At 39.2% G+C, this 21585-nt stretch overlaps 1 protein-coding gene across 1 annotated transcript in view; it reads right to left on the reverse strand.

Annotated features, from left to right (window-relative positions):
* Positions 1-967: 967 nt before the first annotated feature.
* FMR1NB (FMR1 neighbor) overlaps positions 968-21585 on the reverse strand; it is a 22392-nt gene continuing 1774 nt past the window's right edge. Inside the window, exons 2-6 of the mRNA XM_014454971.2 lie at positions 20316-20435; positions 16577-16717; positions 15139-15235; positions 2488-2639; positions 968-1051 (exon numbers count right to left, since the gene is read on the reverse strand). Coding sequence (XP_014310457.1) covers positions 1047-1051; positions 2488-2639; positions 15139-15235; positions 16577-16717; positions 20316-20435 — 515 coding nt within the window. The 3' untranslated portion in view covers positions 968-1046. The remainder of the gene's footprint in view (positions 1052-2487; positions 2640-15138; positions 15236-16576; positions 16718-20315; positions 20436-21585) is intronic.

The following is a 21585-nucleotide window of genomic DNA, read 5'->3' on the forward strand; positions in this document are numbered from 1 at the left end:
CTGATCTAACATTTAAGTCGAGCTGCTGCCATCCTGAACAACTTGCAGTGCTGTAAATACTCCATGCACTTGGGCCTTTGTACCTGAGACACTCCTCCTATGACACAGTGATTACATGGCAAACACCTGTTGATTCTCCTTTTAATTTTATGTCTCTTCTTGAAGTCTGGGCTATGTGCTCCTGCTATGTGTTCTCATGGAACTTGGTACTCCTATTATAGCCCTGTCATTACTTCTTTACTAGCTTCCTCCACAGCTGGACTGTAGAGCTCCACGAAGGAAAGGCCTAGTGACTAGGCCTTTCTATGTGCTAGAGATATAGTCATAGGCAAGATCTTGCCTATGACTATATCTCTAGAACATAGAAAGTTCATGGCCCATAGCAGGAGCTCAATTCATGTTCACTGAATGAATGAACCACAAGCCCAGGTAAACTTGAGCCCCAAACATTTCAAAAGGGGAAAGTGAATCATAAAATAAGATATAAATTTTTAAAATATCAATTTATGTATGTCACAGAATACAACTGTTTTCTTTAAAATGTAAAGAAAACACAACAGTGTTCATCTCTGTGTAGTGGGAATTTTTTTCTTTCTTCTACATAATCACATAACCTTATTTACCAAATTTTCTATAATGAATATGCCTTACTTTTATGGTGAAAAAAAGTTATGTTATAAAATAAAAAGAAGAACCTTACTACAAAATATTTTTACATATTTTCCTTAAAATAAACAGAGTATCATATACGGTGAAATATGATCACTGGTTGTTGTTTTTAACCCACTTTACTAGAAGGTGAATAACAATATGAAATCTCTGCCATTACTATCTAGGACCTCAAATGCCAAGAGTGCTTTTCGTATGTTTTTTAAAATTCTGTTGAAATTATTTTTAATGAAAAGAGCTCAGATTCTGGTTTGATGCACAGAAACAGAACTATGAACTTTATTTTAAGAAGTAAACATGACAAAATTGAGGACTAATTTTTATCCTTCTAAAATGCTCCATCAGGTTAAGTCTTCTCTGAATGGTTTGCATTCTTCTCATGCTACAGGAGAAAAGTAAACCAGAGTTAAACAACTTGAAAGGACTACCATATATACATCACACTTTGTTATAAAAGGAAATGACTGCAACAAATTTCTCAATCTCTATATATTGAAATTTATGATTAGCATGCATTTTCAGTTTACCAATATATCATCTTATATTACTGTGAGACATACAGACAAAATCTGCTATCTCACAATGAAGATTTTGTAATAAAAAAGTTAACTTCTATGCCCCAGTAAATAGCCACAGAGTTTGTATTGTTAATCTAGCTATAATGTAATATACGTGTGCATATGTCTATATACATATATGCATTATGTATTTCATTAAACTATGTACAAAGTAATATATAGGTATGTGTAATAATATGCATGTATGATTACTATATATACTTATTATGTTACCTTATATGAATAGTATCATATACATAATACTTTGTATAAAGATTTTCTTTTGTTTCTTCTGAGATAAGTCAATTTTCCTACTCATCCAATCCAAACCTCTCATTTCACAATTTGGTAAACTGAGGCCCAGGGAAGTTAAGAGACTTAGCCAAGCTCCCACTGTAAATAATAGCATAACTGGGACTAGAGCCAGAGTCTCCTGATACTAAATTCAATGGTTATTCCACTCTTTTGCTTCTTTGTAACTGGGGTTAGAAATGAACACCTTAAATTTGAATTACATGTTGCAATTTTCAAAGCATTCATGCATGCATTATATTGGTTAAGCGACACAAAAACTTCAGGTGATGGTATTAATGAGCTTAAAGTTTACTTGCCTATGGAAACACCACTAAAGGCCTAAGTTTCCTGACTCCAAGTCCAGTACTCTATTCCATGAAGTATACCTTTTTTCTCACCAACCATTTTATTCTTACTTCATTCTTCACAGTTATTGTAAGAGGAGACCCAGGCCAAGGGTAAGGGATATGTAAGCATGCACAAGTGAGGCCCAGGTCATCCCCAGTGTATGATTTTGTAATCCCCTCTCTCATCTTCTTCTAATACTGCATTGGATAAGTTTGGAGAGCAGACAGCCGATTCAATCCCAGATCTGTCAGACTCCTGAGGCTATATGCTCTGTCCTCTAGATATGTGGTGTGGTCTATGGGGGAGTATGGCCATTATTATTTTGCAAGAGTGTCTATGTGTCTATCATGGAGTCTCAGAGTCAGAGAGGCCAGATTCCATTTCTTTGTTCCCATGAAGGGTTGAGCAACGTATACCAATAATGTGGCACACAAATAACTTTGTACATTTCTTGTCCACCTTCCTATCATCTAAATATCCCTAGCAATATTATCACTTCAGAAGTTGATACTCCTATGGTCCTAACATCTGTGGTAAAAAGTAAACATTAAATGAACCAAGATAATGGTAACAAGAATAAAATATGAAGTGCTTCAACTTTATATTCTATTGGCATTACCTTCATCCTCTTGTTCCTTTTCCTCACTTAATCCTTCCTCATTTTCGATTGCTGCCCTTAACATTTCAGCATCCCTCTTTAGTTTGTTTCTTTGTTTCTTCAACTTCTTGAAAATCCTTTTAGCTTTTCTTCGTAAAGGATAGATCCATTTGCTGTAATATTAAAAGTTCAAAGTGAAACCTTGTTTCTCAACAGTGATAGAACAATAACTACTGGCATGTTATAAGGAAAAGGCCATTTGCCCACATAACTCTCTACACATTCCAACCTGACTGTTTAACTCACTGAATTTAAATATCTAACAGAAAATATTACACTTGGCCCACTCATATTTTTCATTATTACCATTATTATTAATCTATTAGGTGTCTTTTTGATCATTTCAGCCTCTTCAACAGTAATGCTGTCCTATTTCCCTCTGCTGACAACAACACCCACATTTCAAAGCTCAACTTATATATTATTTCTCTAAGAGGTCTCCCCTTTTCACTCCTAACCTACAAGGATTCCTTCCTTCTATGAACTTCAATACTAATAGTAATAGTTCACATTATATTATTATCTATAATTTTATAATTTTTCACTTTCACTAACTATTACTATCTCTGGTATTCAGTCCTATACTTCTTTGCATTTGTGTGGACAGTAGGTGGAAGGGGGCCCTTGAGATTCTATGATAGGCCAAGAACTTGGCCAGATGCTTTATATAATTTATTCTCATTTAATCCTCACAACAACTCTAGAAGGTGAATATTGTGTTTCCTATTTTGCAAGTGATTAAACTGGGGCTTAAAGAGGTTAGATGACTTATCCAAGGTCACACAGAAGTGGTAAATGGAGATGCTAGGTCTGCCTGACTCTAAAGTACACTGTACATTAAACCACACTGCAGCATTAGTGAATAATGACTAGTAATGAGAAGTGTGTGCCAAGGCTTGTGTATAAGTACTATATGTGCACAATCTTATTTAATCTTCATTAAGACTTAATGAGGCAAGTATTTCTTTCATAATTTACATTTTCAGATGAGGAAACTGAGGCACCAAGAAGGAAAGTAACTTGCCCGAGGTTACCAGATTACCCATGGTGTAGCCAGGATTCAAATCCAGTCCTGCCTAGATCTAAAGCACAATCTCTCACCTACTATGCTAACCTGTCTCTTTTTCCCCTTGGAGCTTGGAAATAACTTCAGGCTAAAGCTGTACCTTGTAACTTTAAATAATCTACAGAGCCTGGAAACCAAAGCGGGTTCAGAAACGATGTTGATTTACATGCTTATAGAGTTTTCACTCTCTAAACACAAGTGAAGGGGAAAAAAAGGAATGCTCAAAGCAGAGATAAGGATGGAAACCCATAAGAGAAATAAAGGAAGAAAGATTTGCAAGTAATATTATTAAGAGTTAATAACAAATGCATTCCTATCCTCAGCTCAATGCATGGAATAGGAGCAATCAGGTTCTGAGCATACAGGGCCCAGAGATAGATAAGCCTGCCTTTAAAATGATGACTTTGAAGGTAATACTCACTTTTCTCCACTAAAACTTCATTACTGGGTGTCACTGAGATCCACTAGGTAAGACAGATATGGAGCAAATACATATCTTTTTCTCAATTAATCATAAAAATAGTCTCCAGGCATAAATGAAGTACTGGGTGAAGGCCAAATTTATATTTGTATGATTTATCTGTGGCCTCTTTATATTGTAGTGTTGTTAACTACAGTCTCAAAAAATAATAACTGAAGCAACTATATATGTGTTTCAGAATGCAGAATATTTTGAATTTTTTTATTTTTCAATTACAGCTGACATTCAATATTAAATTAGTTTCAGGTTTACAACACAGTGGTTAGACATTTACATAACTTATGAAGTGTTCCCCCTAATAGTCTAGTACTGACCTGACAGAATATTTTGGATTTTAAAAAAGCAATATGACATAACATACTGAATATACATGACATTCCCAAGCAGTCTTGGGATCATGATTAAGCACAGTAATATTTCTACAATAAAATATATGAATATTTACTCTAAGCATGAAATGGCAACTAGAAAGTATATTAGGTCAGGTCACATCAAGGTTTGGTGCCAAATGATTAGGAAAAAAGCTTTAGATTTGCAGAACTATTTGAATTTCAGAATTTTAGATAAAAATTGGGGGCTTATACTTTTCTTAATGCCATGTCTTTAATATGTCTTACTTCACATGATGAAAATGGCTCTATGTTTTCTTTATCCATAAATTTTATTTTAAATTTAATGGTTTGCATTTCACCTTAATTAACAACAAAAACAGTAACACAGCTTTATTGTTTCAAAACTCATTGCACTGGTCTAGGTGCAGAGGACTTGGTTTTAGATTCAGCCTTCTAACATGTATTACTGAGATCCAAAGTTAGATATTCTAGCCAATATGTAATGAGAATGCCCCAGGTGGAAAGTAGCGGTGAAAATATTTGTTCAGTGTCCTAGAAAAGAATTTCTTTTTTTTCATTAAAATGTTATATATTGTGGCCAATATACTCATACTTTAAATGTACAGATCAACTTATCCCATATCCATTCATTCACTGACACATTTGCTCATTTATGAAATAAGCACTATTCTAATAAAGATGAATAAGGCATGGGACCTGCCCTCAGTAGCATAAAATTTAGAAGGGAAGACAGATATATAGGCTGATAAATATATCACACTGAGATAATCCAAAAGAAGTAAGCAAAGACTGGTAGGAGTTAAACAGGAAGAAGCCTGGCCCAGTCTTGGCAGGAGGTTTGGTGTATACTTTCTAGGGCAGGTGACATCTAAGCTGAGGCCTACATTCTGAGTGGAGTTAACCAAATAAAAGAGAGGAAGAAGGGGATATATATAAGAACATTTCAATCAGTGGGCAAATGCACTGTGTAAAAAGCTCAGATGGTGAGGCAGCATGTTGTTTGTTAACATCAAGCGGATTGGTGTGCCTAGAAACACTAAATTGGCCCACTGTGAATTTCTAGTGATACAGATCTATATAACTGTGAGAATTCCTTTCTCTGGGAATTCCTAGGAGCCTAGATCTAGGACCAGAGAAGTGGTGTGTGGATTCAGTTGCAATGAAATAAATGGGGTGGAAAGAATGGATTAAAGTATCAGGCAATAGGATCTAGGCTAGTTAAAGAAATCAGATTATGTTAAAAATATAGAAGACTAGGGGAATACAGAGAATTAAAGAGCCTGGAGGTCTCAATGAGTACAGGTATAGCAAGGATAAAGACAGGAAATACCTAGAGGACAAGGCACCTTTGTTAAAGAGTAGGATTTTGAAGTTTAAGATTTTAGAGACTCAGCGGTTTAATTTTTTATGAATGTTAAGGTTCTGGATGTGGGCATGAAAAATGGTGGCCAATGCAGAATACAGGAGAGATTACTCAGAAATTAGTACATTAGGGAACTCTGAGATATGGGGTTAGATGGCTCATAACATGGACAGTGGGGCTGCCCAAGAGATGATCAATGGAGAAGAATACAATGTCATGCAAGTGCCTAGACCAAATTAGAATCTTAATAAATATTTGCAGAAAGAAATTATGAATAAATTATTGAACTGGGGAGTCTAGAATAGTTCCAAATGGCCTGTATACTAGATTGAGGTGGAGTGCTTTAAAGATGTCAGAACCAAACCACAGACTTCTTAAATCAGAATCTCTGGGGTAAAGCCTGGGAATCTGTATTATTAAATATTCCCAAGGTTACTTCCATAGAAGCCATCTAAATATCAGAATTTGAGAAACACTACTCTAGAAGGTTGATTCTCCATGTTTCTTAACAAACTCTAATTCATTACATAAATATATATTTTTAAAGCAGTTAAAAACATAACATCAATTTTATAGATAGGAAACTTTATAAGTTTAAGTTACCATTTGCAACATCACAAAGCTAGCAAATCCAGGGAATGAATAACTAGATTATTCCAATCATTATTTACTGAGTTGCCTACCACATGGTCTAGAGGCCAGTGGTTCTTTAATCTGGATGTACATGAGACTCACTTACTGGACTTGTTTAAAACATAAATTTCTGGATTTAAGCCCAGAATTTCTGATTCTGTAGATCTGTGGTGTGACCTGAGAACATGTATATATTACATGTTCTCAGAGAAGGAAGTGGATAATACTAGTACAGGGACCCCATTTTGGAAACCACAGCTCTAAACTCAAAGGAGTACAGAAGCTTGGTTCCTTATCCTCACAGGAATTCCAATTTAGCCAGAGAAAGAAAACTAATAACAAAAAGGATAATTATGTTAAACTAGAGGCCCAGTACACAAAATTCGTGCATGGGTGGGGTCCCTCCACCTGGCCGGCGATCGGAGCCAATCAGGGCCATCTCACCCAGTCCAATTGGGGCCGACTGGGGTCAGTGGCCAGGGAGGGGCTGCGGGAGGGACCGCAGGAGGGCTCCAGGGCATGTCCGGCCCTGTCTCACCCAATCCTGATCAGCCAGACCCCAGCAGCAAGCTAACCTACTGGTTGGAGCATCTTCCTCCTGGTGGTCAGTGCACATCATAGCGACTGGTCAGTCAACTGGCTGGTCAGACACTTAGCATATTAGGCTTTTATATATATAGATTGTAATTCAGGGTGCAGAATGCTTGGCACGCACTTTCCCTCCAACCCCTGGTCTTGGAGACCTCATGTCCTTCCAAGGTTCTGCTCACCCTCTTCAGCTGCCACACGAAGTAAATTGCATCATGTGCATGGAAACTCTTTGCAGACTCCATGGGTGTGCCTTTACTTCCCTGCAGTTCCGATTACCCCAACATAAGGAGAGACACCTTCATTATCAGGTAACAGCATTGTGGTAAGACCCCTGCTCAGCCTACTACAGGGGTTTTAAATAGGCCATGGGTTGCCCTAGATGGTTTTGCTCAGTGGATAGAACCACGGCCTGTGGACTGAAGGTTCCTGGGTTTGATTCCAGTCAAGGGCACATCCTTGGGTTGTGGGCTCAATTTCCAGTAGGGGGCGTGCGGGAGGCAGCAGATTGATTCTCTCTCATCATTGATGTTTCTATCTATCTCTCCCTCTGCCTTCCCCTCTGAAATCAATAAAAATATATTAACAAAAATAAAAATAAATAGGTCATGAATCAAACGTCGCTGCTCTCCATCCATACAGTCCCCTCATACCCTCTTTTGTCTCCGTACCCCCGCCACACACACATCTGCTGAGGTCTGTAAAATAGTGTCAGGATTTCTATTTCAACCAAGGGTGACACTTCCGCACAGCCCTCCTTCCCCGCCCATCTCTGTCCCCAGTCCTGTGGGGTCTCTCCCTCCCTCCCCTCCACCTAACTTGGTGGGCCCTGCTCTGCCCCCTCCTCCTGCAACCTCCTGTCTGCAGCCTCCCCCTTTCTCCTCTGGGTGCAGAGCTCCCCAAAGGCTGTGCAGGGTGGGACTTGTGGGGATGTGCGGGGCAGGTGAAGTGGTGCCAGTGAGGCAGTGCAGGTGGGGCTGTGCAGGCCATGCGGTAGTGTGGACTTGTGCAGGGGTGAGCCCAGGTGGGGCCTCGGAGGAGAGCTGGAGTAGTTAGTGAAACTTAACAAATAAAAAGAAGCAGCTCTGAAGATTACAAATTGTGCACTGAGAACGCCACAGGCTGTGGAGGGCTGAGCAGTCCATGGCTCTGGGATCACTAGTAGCAGCCTTCCGTGCCACCTGGTCCCTCCTGGCTCCCGCCCCTGCCCATCTCCACCTGGGGCTTGGGCCAAACCCTGGGAGATACCTAAGGGCTCTCACCTCACACCTCACTTTCCAGTTCAGCCCACCAGCACCAGCAGCAAGCTAAACTATCAGTTGGAGCGTCTGCCCTCTGATGGTCAGTGGGCGTCATGCACAGGTAAGGTCCCTAGGCCTGGCCGGCAATCAGTGCTGATGGGGCCTTCTGGCTGCCGGCCCGGGCCTCCCTTCCCCGGCTGCCAGCTGCTGGCTGGGGCCTTCCTTTGTTCCTTGCTGCCCCCTGGTGGTCAGTGCACATCATAGCAAGCAATTGAACTCCTGGTCTCCTGGTCGAACTCCTGAGGGGACACTTTGCATATTAGCCAGATAGATAGATAGATAGATAGATAGATAGATAGATAGATAGATAGATAGATAGATAGATAGGATAAGAATACAAGTGCAGAAAAAAAGGTTCCAAGAAAAGAGAAAACACTGGGACCTGGAGCAGTTGTAGAACACTTCATGGGAGAATTGAAGCAGATGCAATTTGAAGGTCAGAAAGAATGCAAGTAAGTAAAGCAGATAGAGAACAATCCCAGGATTGGGGAGCAACATGGGCAAAGTAAAGAGCAGCGGAAAGAATAAAGGCTGGTGTATGCCAAGGAATATAAAGATAGTTCCCTGGTTGGAGCAAATGGTACATGGAATGTTCTAAGATTATTGGAATTAAAGGATGAGTCCAATATAGATAACTTTGAAAGCTAAAGCCCTTTGAGTAAATCTGAAGCAATAAGATGACATTGTGTTATTTTATTTACATTTTTATTCTTGCTATTTCCTATAGTAGAAAAAGTAACAAACTCAAAAGATAGATTGGAAACCTTGTTTTTTTCGCTATGTAATCTTGAGCAAGAGAACAAATCTCCCTGCACCTCTGTGGGTTTTTTTTTAATTTTTTCAATTTTATTTTATTGATTCCAGAGAGGAAGGAAGAGGGAAAGGGAGAGAGGGAGAGAAAGACACTTATGTGAGAAAGATACATTGCTCGGTTGCTCATATGTGCCCTGACCAAGGACCAAACCCACAACCTAGGTATGTTCCCTGAACAGGAATCAAACCTTCTACCTTCCAATGCATGGGATGACACTCCAGCCAACTGAGCCACACCAGCCAGGGCCCTGCACCTCTGTTTTGAAGGTCACATAATACAATGTTTATGAAAAGTTAACATAAACTGGAAAAAGCCAAACATGCTAATTGTTTTTATCTATACCTTTTTATATGGTGTGAGACTTTCTACCTTATAAACTTGTATATATCCTTTATTAGACTATGTGTCACTTGAGACCACAGAACATGATCTGATTAAGCATTTTATCCTTTATAGCATCTGGTACAAGGCCTGGAATCCAGAAGTTCCTGAATGATATATAGAAATGAAATAATACTATTTTATTTTTAATATATTTTTATTGGTTTCAGAGAGGAAGAGAGAGAAACATCAATAATGAGAGAGAATCATTGATTGGCTGCCTCCTGCACGCCCCACACTGGGATTGAGCCAGCAACCTGGGCACGTGACTTTGACCAGAATCGAACCCTGGACCCTTCAGTCCACAGGCCGACGCTCTATCCACTGAGATAAACTAGCTAGGGTAAAATAATACTATTTTAGAAAGATATTCTGGCAGAACCTTACATGTTGGAATAGAAGGAAATTAGATTAGGAGTCCAAGTATATGTCCAAACTGAGTTGACAAGCATCTGTACGCTTTACCTCCTTCCTAATGTCACAGCTGTAATACATTCCTATTGAAGTTCCAGGAAACTTCTCTGAGACTCAACTCCTAGCCATCTTACAAACACCATTTTCAGCCCCATCCCAGTTATTGTCACTCTTATATTAACTCTGGATTAAACATCTCATTCTGATGTCTTCCTCAGTCCCCTATCCTGACTTTGATCTTATATGCTAACTAGCCTTGTGTTTTGAACTGATTGGTTGTATCCCTAAAATTCATATTTGAAACCCTAACTCCAAGTTTGGTTGTGTTTGCATATGGGGCCTCCAAAAAAATTGATTAAGGTTAAATAAGTTCATAAGGGTGGAGCCGCAATTGATAAAATTAGTGTCATTATAAAAACTAAAATTTTAGGAATTTTTTTTTGCTAAAAACCAGAGAGCTTGTTCTTTCTCTCTTTCCCCACTCTTGCGTGGATCAAGGAAGGGCCATGTGAAAATACAGCAAGAAGGTGGCCACCTGCAAGCCAGGAAGAGAGTCCTCACCAGAAACCAAATCAGTTGGAAACTTTATCATGGACTTCTAGCCTGAAGAACAGTGAGAAAATAAATGTCTATTGTTTAAGCCATCCAGTCTGTGGTAATTTGTTATAGCAGCCCTAGAAGATGAACACACCTTGGTGCCCTTTTGCCCCTCTCCTGAAATCACTTACCCAGGATAGCAGTTGAAAGCATGACAAGGCCTGGACTAAGCTGTGACAATAAAATGGGATAAGAGGGAAATTTCAGATTCATTCCAAAGAAAACAACAACAACAAAATGACAGGGAGACTACGAGAACAGATTACATATTAAGGATGAAATAAAGTAAATAGTCACAGATGACTCCAAGACTTCTAGTCTGGGAGACTAAAGAAATCACTGACAGAAATTCAGAGCTGTCAAGGGGAGATGATTTGGAAGAAAAAGAAGATAATTTCAGTTTTGCACATGTTGCATATAAAGTGCTAACAGAATATCTAATTCGTGAGGGCAGGTAGAAATATGGAAAAGGTAGAGTTGAAAATTTCAGGATTCAGATTTAAGAGTCATTCATCCAGAAAAGCACAGAATATGCCCTGCCAGTGTAGGTCAGTGGTTGAGCATCAACCCAGGAATCAAGAGGTTGCCGGTTCGATTCCTGTTAAGGGAACATGCCCAGGTTGTGGGCTTGATCCCCTGTGGGAGGTATGTAGGAGGCCGCCAATCAATGATGTTTCTCTCTCTCATTGATGTTTCTATCTCTCTAGCCCTCTCCCTGCTAAAGGACCCCCTGCCATGCTTCCTTTTGTCCCTATCCACCTGATCTTTTCCTTCCTTCATACCTACATAAATCTTAAGCCTAGCAGTGACACTTAAACCTAATGAGGCTTCTGATCCTTATTAATGAGAACAAAAATAGAACTTAAGTAACCTTGAAGATGTAACAAATTTCAAAACATATCTTATAGGGGAGTTTAATAAGGCTATTAGTAGCAAATCTTAGAAAGCTTTTTTTTTAATGCTCCCTGCTCCCATTTTTATAATGTACACCTAGTTTAAGCTCACTTGAGTTCGCTGTGTACCTGGTTCATATCACACCTAAACTCAAGTCAAGTGGAAGTAAACTAGAGATTCAGTTATAGATTATTCCAGGGACAAAGTTAAGCCACCTCTGCTTAGAAATGAGAAGTAGTTAAGGGGAATGTCAAAACATAATTTACTTTGGCTTACCACTGAGGGTCAAGAGAGGAGAGCTACAACATCTTATTCCTGAAGGAATGCATATTTGACTTATAGAACAGGATACAGCAGGAGGAGTTTAAGAGTATCTCCCAATTTCTCAAGAGTTCTTCCAGCAAAGAGGCCCAGATCATGTTACTGCATCTGGATTTGGCTTTTAGCCCTTCTGATTTAGACAAACTGTGATTGGTTTCTTTCTTTTTCTTTTTTAAACCACTACATATTTCTTTTCCTGCTGCATCTATTTTCTTTTTATGCAAACATTTGTTTTACCTTCTGGAATATTTTATCTATCTCTTTATTCTTTGAAATGAAGAAGAGGAACTTAAGGGGATAGTTCTAAAGAGATATCTTTCCCAACAAAGGGGGAGAGAGTTGGCAGGCTTTGAACTCTATTTTAGCTCCTTGTTTGGTATCAAGGACAGGGTCTTTGTTCTAACACAATTATTTCCCTTGCTGCTAAAATCAGCTTGCTAGGAAAAGCTGACGGTGGCCCATCTACCCTCAACCATCCATTGTTCCTGGGAATTCAGCTAAGCAGAAAGATGAAACTGACACCTGCTCTGGGGTTCAACAAGCAGCTCAGAATGACTGAAGGAACATACATACCACTCTTATACAAAACAGTAAAATAAGTTAATTAATTAATCATAGTAAACTGAAATGTATGGTGTTCAATATGTATATACTCTTCACATTGTTCCAGTCTCTTAAGCAGTTCTTATTGTGTAAAAAGAAGAAAATATATTCTTATCAGGAATAATCCTTTGCAATTTATTTTAGAGAAAAATCTAAACATCCCCATAAAACTCCCTGGCAGAGGCACAATAAAGATGCCATAATGAAATTATTATATCAGTCCTATCATATAAGAGACTAAATAGTACAGCATAATCCTAGCTACCAGTTTCTAGAAAATATAACTTCATTTTTATATATGGGTTATATTTTATATGAAATCAAGCTTTGGGGGGAAGAAGGGAGGACTCAGAAAGTCCATTCCTATTCCCTGAAACAAGAAAGAAAATGAGAGCAGCCAAGGAATAGAGATTACCCACTCAGTATAGGCAACTAAGTAAAAACTGAGAAAATAATATACTGTCATATGAAAATTGAAGAGCTGAAAGGCTGTGACCCAATAGTATCTTCACAGTTCTGAGTAAGTGATGTGAGCAATGAGAAAGTTTAAATTACTATAGGACTGCCTTCCAGGCTAGCCAACTCCATGCACTGTATTTCTTTATTTTTTGAACCATTCATTTATTCAATAAAATATATTAAGCTTCCACTAATATGAGGTTGCTATTAACTATAAATACAATGACACCTTCATCAGACTTCAGTAAAAGGTAAGAAGAGAAAAGAAAGAAAAAAAAGAAAAGAAGAGAAGAGAAAAAGAAAGAAGAGAAAAGGAAAGGAAAGAAAAGACATAATGAACTTTACAGAAAATAAGGTAATATGTGTATGTCTAAATCTTCCAGTAAAATCTAATCAATTTTTGTAACCCAAATACCACTTTCTTATTAAAGTGAATAAAAATATCAAAGATGTTTAATCTTCAACAGGCACCTTTTCTTTACCAGAAGATATAAGGAGGTATTACTCTCAGAGTCATATTAGAGCCAACTCTGCATTTGCACAAACTTCACAGTGAGTGCCTTCTTAGATTTTGTGCTCCAAGTGCCTCACTCACCTCTCCCTAGTCCTAAACCTGCTTTCTCCCTCCACATCCACTCTGTCCCCAGTAGCTGGAGAGTTATCTATCCTATATAATAAAAGGCAAATATGCAAATAGACCAAATGCAGAACCACCAAACTGGTCGCTATATGTGTGCTGACCACCAGGGGGCGGGCACAGAACATGGCGGATATCAGCAGCCGGCAGCAGAGTGTGGAATATGGCAGGTGTCAGCCTTGGAGGGGTGGTGGAGCAGGTGAGAGGGGGTGCCAGACCAAGGTGGGGTACTGGTCGCTGCCATCGGGGCTAGCCTCTGGTGGTTACTGAAAAATCTTGGCTCCCGCATGCCGTGGTCCTGCCCAGCACTCCGACCTGCTGCTGGAGCTGGCCCCGCTCGCACCCACTGCCAGCACCTGAGCCGCCGCTCGCACCTGCTGCTGGCCCCAATCACTCGGTGCCATCAGCGGGTACAGGTGGCGGCTGCCGGCCCCGATCACCCCTCAGGTCTTCTCCACCTACCCCTGCTCCTGAGTGGCAATCGGGCCAGCAACTGCTTCTCGCACCCACTGCCAGCACCAGTCCTGATCACTTGGTGCCATTAGCGGGTATGAGCGGCTGCAGGCGCCAATCGCCCCTGAGGGCTTCTCCACTTGCCCCTGCTCCTGAGGGGCGATTGGGGCAGCAGCCACAGCTTGCACCCTCTGACAGTGCCAGCCCCGCTCCCACCCGCTGCTGGTGCTGGTCCCAATCACTCTGCACCATCAGCAGGTGCGAGTAGAGCTGGGGCTGTCAATGCATAGGAGCGGTGGTGGCGGGAACGGGGCTGCCAGCAGAGAGGAGACCAGGGGCCAGGCAGGAGGGGCCAGGCAGGGGTGCAGAGGATTGGCGGAGACCCGCCCCTGTGCCCACCACAGCCTCATGGCCCACAGTTCCTTTCAAGGTGCACAAATTCATGCACTGGGCCCCTAGTATATATATAAAAGCCTAAGTGACCATTCGACTGTTCAACCATCTGACCAGCAGCTATGATATGCAATGACCACCAGGGGGCAGACGCTCAATGCAGGAGCTGCCAAGCTGAGGTGACTTGGCAGCTGCAGTTCTCAGGTGACACACTTGGACCCAGAGAGAAGGGAGCCCAATTCTGGGGTGCGCCACCTGAGAACTGCCCTCTCACAATCTGGGACCCCTCAAGGGATGTCAGAGAGCTGGTTTCAGTCCAATCCCTGCAGGCCAGGCCAAGGGACCCCACCCACGCATGAATCCATGCACTGGGCCTCTAGTTAAAAAATAAACTAAAAGCATTATGCCAATAATGCACTGGAAGTTTGTATGAGATGCTAAGAGGAAATCTGATAAAAATCAGCTTGAAGACAGACCAAGGCTTTAAGGCACAATGATAGATGACTATCTATTTAGACTAACATTTGCTGGAATCCTTCTGATTTGCAGTTAAAAACTATTTCCACTCAAAAACCCCCAGTCAGCTCACTGATTTAAGTTTTCTTCCAATTGGTATTTTGTTTGATGAGACAATGTGCAGACTATGTAAGAAGATATTTTAAATTTATGGAAAAATAAAATAACATGTATTTTTAAATATTATGGCAATTTTACTTTTAGATTTTTACTGAGCTCCCTTTTTTTAAACAAAAGGGACCCAAACTTAATCCCCGTGTTTCTGGAATGTATGAATAAATGTGTCTAAACAGAAATATCCAAGTATACTCAGTAGTCAACAAATGTAAGTTTATGTTTGCCTACCTTCTACAGTGAAGAGAAAAGCAATAAATGGGCAGACATCCCAGGATGATCATGCTAATCACACCAAATCCAAACATCCGGAATATCTGCAAAGGCTCTGTTGATTTAATTATATCTTGTTATTTTTATGAATTAAGAGAAGCAAATATGAGCTCTTTCATAAAGTCTTTATAAAAAGTATCAGTAAAGTAAAATAAGGAGGTATTCATATATGATAGGTAAATATACTTGCTCCTTTATAAGTGCAGGAGTTTATGAAATGTTCTTGAAACACAACTAAAGTAGACACTTTAAATACATGCCTCCCAATGGAAATCTTAACAAAATGATCCTACTGTTTCTCTTAACATATTATTATGATTCATAATTCTTCCTATGGCCTCAATATGTTTTCCTTTGGCCAAATGTTATACATCTTAGAGCACTCAAAGAGTAAATTAATCTATGAATAGTTAACTTGATAAAGGAATGGCTTCTTAAATGTTTACTTCCAAATTATAAACTTTAATTAAATAAATATCAAGAATTTGCAGATGAATAAGTATATTTTGTTTAGAAATACATTCTAATATGATTGGGGAATTGTAAGTCACGGTTCAAATTTTCCCTCTACAAAAACCAAATGTCTCTTCTCACATAATATAAAGACTAAATGATGAATAAATTATAAACACTGCGTGACAGTGTTAAAATTGTAATTCTATATTCATGATCAGATTTCATCTCCCATTATTAATACTAGATGTTCAACAAAGAGCTGTAAATTGAATAGGGGCTATATTAACCTAAGACATTGCTTTGCATGCATCCTTTTTGTGGTATCTGTTAGTGTTTAATCATATCAAATATATTCATCATGGGACTTACTGGTAATATGTCCCTACTATCCAAATGAAGGAGCAAAAAGAGATTGTCTAGTTCTCAAAACGTTGAAAAGAAAAAAAAATCTTAATAGAAGAACCTAATTCAAAAATAATAAAACCAAGATAAATGAATACACAGACCTTAATAAAAAAATACTTAAGTCTACTGTCACATAATGAGGTGCAGAAGATAAGATAAATGGGAAGAAGTCTATTCAGGGTAAGTAAATGGGGAGAAAAAAGTAAGCTAAGGAATGTCTCATTGGTACATTCTACCAGGCAATGAGAGTTACCTCTCATAGAGTCTGAAATCTTTGGAACAAGATAGGGACTAAAGCAAAAGAAGAGACTCATTCCAAACTTCCATAGTCACATCTATTGGCTAAACAGAAACTGCTCATGAATGAGGTGGCCTGGCCACCTCAGGACATTATACAGATAGTATTTCTTTAGAGATGGAAGCCCCATTTACTAAATGTGAAGTTGGGAAAGCCAAATTTAAATGTATGGCATTGTGACCTGCTTATTCAATTTTTAAAAATAGACATACAATAAATGTAAAAGGATGAACTTACTATTGCTTAATGGGGCAAAACAGCGGAAGTTCTTGGTCCCAAATGATGAATAACAGCATCTGTATTCCAAACATGCACTCTTGTTAAGATTTGGCAGATTATTGCAAGCCTCCACTTCCTGATTCTCCTTTACAATGCATGCTTTTAGAAACAAAATCCAAGAAAAAAAAATTCAATGTGATTAATAATTATTTTCCTGAATTAAAATAATTAGTGAGAGAGAAAAAACAAACAGTTAAGCTGGTACATTTAATGAACAGTTTGAATGACATACAAATAGCAATGAATGCTGAAAAAATAAGAGTTAAACTAAAAATTACCACAAGATTATCTAACATCACACTTTCTATTCTAAATGAAATGCAGAAAATGAACAAGAATAAATGAACAAGAATAGGCCAAAAATGTCCTTAAAATAACATCTTTTTTAATGCAACAGATATCCTCTCACACATTTATTTTATTTTAAACTAGAGGCCTGGTGCACGGATTCATGCACTGGTGGGATCCCTTGGCCTGGCCTGCAGGGATGGGGCCGAAACCGATCTCTGGGTCTAGGGTGCGGGTGAAGCAGATTCTGGGCCAACAGTGCCCCAGCAGTAACCTAACCCACAGCCGATTCTGCAAGGAATTGGGCTCCCTCCGCTACTGGTCGGAGTATTTGCCTCCTGGTGGTCATTGAACATCATAGCTACTGGGCAAATGGTAGAGTGGTCCGAAGGTCACTTAGGCTTAGATATAGATATAGATATAGATATAGATATAGATATAGATATAGATATAGAGATATAGATATATAGATTATAGTTTATTTTTATTTTTGACATTACAATTGTCTCCCATTTCCCCCTTTGCCTTCTTCCACCCAGACCCTGGCCTCCCCTCTTTCATTCTTTTTTATTAAGCTACAGAAACTCATTGAATGCATCAGTAAGAATGAACATAAGTAAAATTCACACAGTTTATTGCTAGAGAGTAAGGTAAGTGATACTATTGGGACTAACCTACTTTCTGTGGACACTTGTCATATTGGCACTTCCATATATTTTAAGATTCTTCCTTTTGAACTTAAGTTATGACTATAATTTTGGATATTCAATGATTTATGGCATGAATGCCAAGATTCATGCAACTGCAATAAAGTCATACAGGTTTGAATCTATATTAGTAAGACTCATGAGTTCAAATGACGATTGTTTTAACAACCTGCTTTAGAAGAGAAGCAAATGACAACTACGGTAAAAAGGAAGATAACAGGTTGTTACTCAAAAAGAAAATCTCCACAGTATTGCTTAAGGCCAGCTTAGATTACGTTCAATCTCCAATGTCATTAACAACTACAGATTGTTGTTTTATGATGACTTTAAAGATACTCAACATAAGCAAATAACAACATAATGGTTAAAAGCATACTTTTACTTCATGGTTTATTTTATTATGTTCTTCTTCTTTAAAGACTGGCAATTTCTGAAGCTAAGGTAAAAATAATACCTACCATTCAGAGTACTGTATATGCATGTGTTTTTTTTTTTCTAAAGCTGAGATGGCAGCCCAGTACCTCTTCTCTGAAGAGTGTAGGTTTGCTATTAATCACGTGGCATCTATGAGCTGCACATCAGTAATGCTTATTTATCTATGGCCTGTTATTACATTGAAGGCCCAGGAGAACCTCGTTTTGCCACATTGTTTGAAAATTAAGCTGAGGTGAAGAGGGAACATGGAAAGCAATTCCTAAGGTATCTAAGAGGATGTGAGAGTAAAATCTGCCTTCCAGTGATTAAGAGGCCTGAGATAGATAACTGGAAAACTGGCATACAAGCTCTAGAGAACATACAAGCTCATAAGCTCTGGAGTTAGAGAACCAGTTAATCAAGCTCTTGCTAGACCTGAAGACCATAGCTTCTGCCAACAATGAATATGATGTCTTATGCTTCATGGCAATGTACCTGGATGAACAAAAGAAGAACAGAAACTACCTGAAACACCAGCTTGTATATCATTGGGAAGTGGAAAAGCAGGCCCCAGGAGAAGACCCATTTAAAAAGCCTGTAAATAGACCTAACATCTGAAGACAATAAAGCAAGTCTTTCCATTGTAGTAGGTCCCAAAATCAGCTACTTAAGAATTTTAATCTTCTCCATTTGACAGAAGACTACTTTTCTTCATTGGTATGTATACAAATAAATCTGTTTGGGCATTATAAAAAAACTAGAGGCCCAGTGCACGACATTCGTACACTGGGTAGGGGGAGGGGGGCTCAGCCCGGCCTGCGCCCTCTTGCAGTCTGGAACCCCTCGTGGGATGTCAGAGAGCCAGTTTCGGCCCGGTCCCGCAGGCCAGGCCAAGGGACCCCACTGATGCACGAATTTGTGCACTGGGCCTCTAGTATAGGATAATAGCTACCATTCACTAGGCCACATATTTGGGCCAGTTACCTTGCTTTACAAACATCATTTCTAATCTTCACAAAAAACTCTCAAAATGAGTTTTACAACCTGCATCTAAATTAATAAACACATAGCCCTCGCCAGGTGGCTCAGTTGGTTGGAGCATCATCCCATACACCACAAGATTGCAGATTCTATTCCCAACCAGGGCACATACCTAGGTTGCTGATTTGATCCCTGGTTGAGTCATGTACAGGAAGCAATTGATCCATGTTTCTCTCTTACATCATTCTCTCTCTCTCTCTCTCTCTCTCTCTCTCTCTCTCTCTTTCTCTCTCCCCCCCTCCTCTCTAAAATCAATAAAAACATATCCTATCCTCGGGTGAGGATTAAAATTAATTAATTAATTAATAACATCAAGCACTCACTGAACCATTCTTTTAGCTTTACAACATACCACCTTCTCAGATTGCTCTTTCTCCCCTCAACTTGACCATGGCAGTATTTTTAATTTATTTAAGGAGCTTGTTTATTTTGCTATTCTCATTGGTGGTAGGTATTATAATGTCTGTTTTGTATTTCATGAAACCAGTATAGAGATATTTATGCAAGGTCACAGAAGAATTCAGTGCTAGAGTCTGGAATTAAACAATGAAAATTATTTTTTCTTATATATGTACATCAAATATTATTAGAATAAATTCTGCATGATTTTTAATGAAAGCTTCATCTTTGTAATTCATATATGTCAATTTATTTTAAGCTTCTACTTGAAAGGGCACCACATGCTGTACAAAATGAAACATTGTTATTTGTGGTTAATAATTCTCAGGGGTCATCATGTGCTTGATAAACTCATTATATACAGAATCACAGAAAGGCGATGTGACTTGAAACCTGAACTTTTTATCATTAAAACAGATGGGAAAACATCTGGTATATTCTGCACATTAGAGCTACACAGCACCCTGATTAATGCCACAAAAGATATTGATTTCACAAAACTGGGTCAGGGACTAAATTTCAGGCAATGCCATTAAGGTAAATTGTAAAAGGTTTAGATAATTGTGAAGGAAAACTATTTTGTAAAGAGTAACAAACATATGGAGTTCCTGTAAAATATGGTCTCAGTTCTTCCTTGCAATTCTTTGTGGTAAATATTTTCATTTTAAAGTTGAGGACACTAAAGTTCAAAGAGGTAATCTTGCCGAAGACAACAGGCAGAGTCAGGATGAAAACTCAGGTCTATCCTACTCCAATGCCAATACACCATACTGCCTCCTAAACATTTAACTACTATTTTCAAAACAAGGACCCTGGCAGTGGGTGGAGGGAATCAACCAAGAACTTACTTGTGGGAAAGAAGAAACTTATCAGAGCTCTCCGTGCGTAAGTTTTTTCCAGGGATTGTCCATTAGGATTTTCATTGCTCCGCAGAATATCCTCACTTTCAGTCACAGAATTTGAGAAATCTTAATTTAAAAAAAAAAGGTGAAATTATTAATCCCAGCATATAAAGCATCTATAACTCTCTTTGGCCCCCAAAGTTAATAATGGAAAACATAAGAGCTAACAGATATTGTACTTACACCTCATAACATACCTTAACCATACCTCTGCTATGCTTCCCATTGGCTAATCAGCAGGATATGCAAATTAACTGCCAAAAAAGATGGTGACCGGCAGCCACTCGGCTGAAGCGAACATGAGGCTCGCTTGCTCCAGTGATGGAGGAAGCCAAGGTTCCCTGCCTGCCGCGGCCCAGCTCTGAGCTCTGGTCAGCCCCCAGGGGTCCCAGACTGTGAGAGGGCACAGGCCAGGCTGAGGGACCTCCTACCCCCGAGTGCACAAATTTTTGTGCACCGGGCCTCTAGTATTTAATAAAAACAAAAATTAAAAAATAGAATGTTATATTCTATTGGTCAAAGAACTTGAATAGACATTTCTCCAAAGAAGATATACAAGCCGTAACCGGTTTGGCTCAATGGATAGAGCGTCAGCCTGAAAGGTCCCAGGTTTGATTCCGGTCAAAGGCATGTACCTTGGTAGTGGGCACATCCCCAGTGGGAGGTGTGCAGGAGGCAGCTGATCGATGTCTCTCTCTCATCGAAGTTTCTAGCTCTCTATCTCTCTCCCTTCCTCTCTATAAAAAATCAATAAAATATATTTTTTTAAAAAAAGAAGATATACAAAAATACAAAAGCACATGAAAAAATACTCAAGAGCATGAGACAGTTTACTAATGAAAACCTTAAGCCACCACTTCATACCTGCTAGGATGGTGATAATCAAAAAATGGGAAGGTTATAGCAAATGTTGATAAAACTGGGATCCTCGTACATTGTTGGTGACAATGTAAAATGGTTCAGTCACACTGGTAAACAGATTAGGACTTCCTCAAAAAAATTCACCATGTAATTCCCATATGACCCAACATTTCCCCTTCTAGGTCTATACTCAAAAGAATTGAAAACATGTTGACACAGATTGTAAATGAATAGTCACAGAGGTATCCTATCTAATAAAAGACAAAAAGGGTAATTAACCGTACCTCTGCTACACTTCCCATTGGCTAATCAGGGTGATATGCAAATTAACGTGCCAACAAAGATGGCGGTTAAT

The sequence above is a fragment of the Myotis lucifugus genome, unplaced genomic scaffold, assembly GCF_000147115.1.
Source record: "Myotis lucifugus unplaced genomic scaffold, Myoluc2.0 scaffold_40, whole genome shotgun sequence".
Classification (NCBI taxonomy): Eukaryota; Metazoa; Chordata; class Mammalia; order Chiroptera; family Vespertilionidae; genus Myotis; species Myotis lucifugus.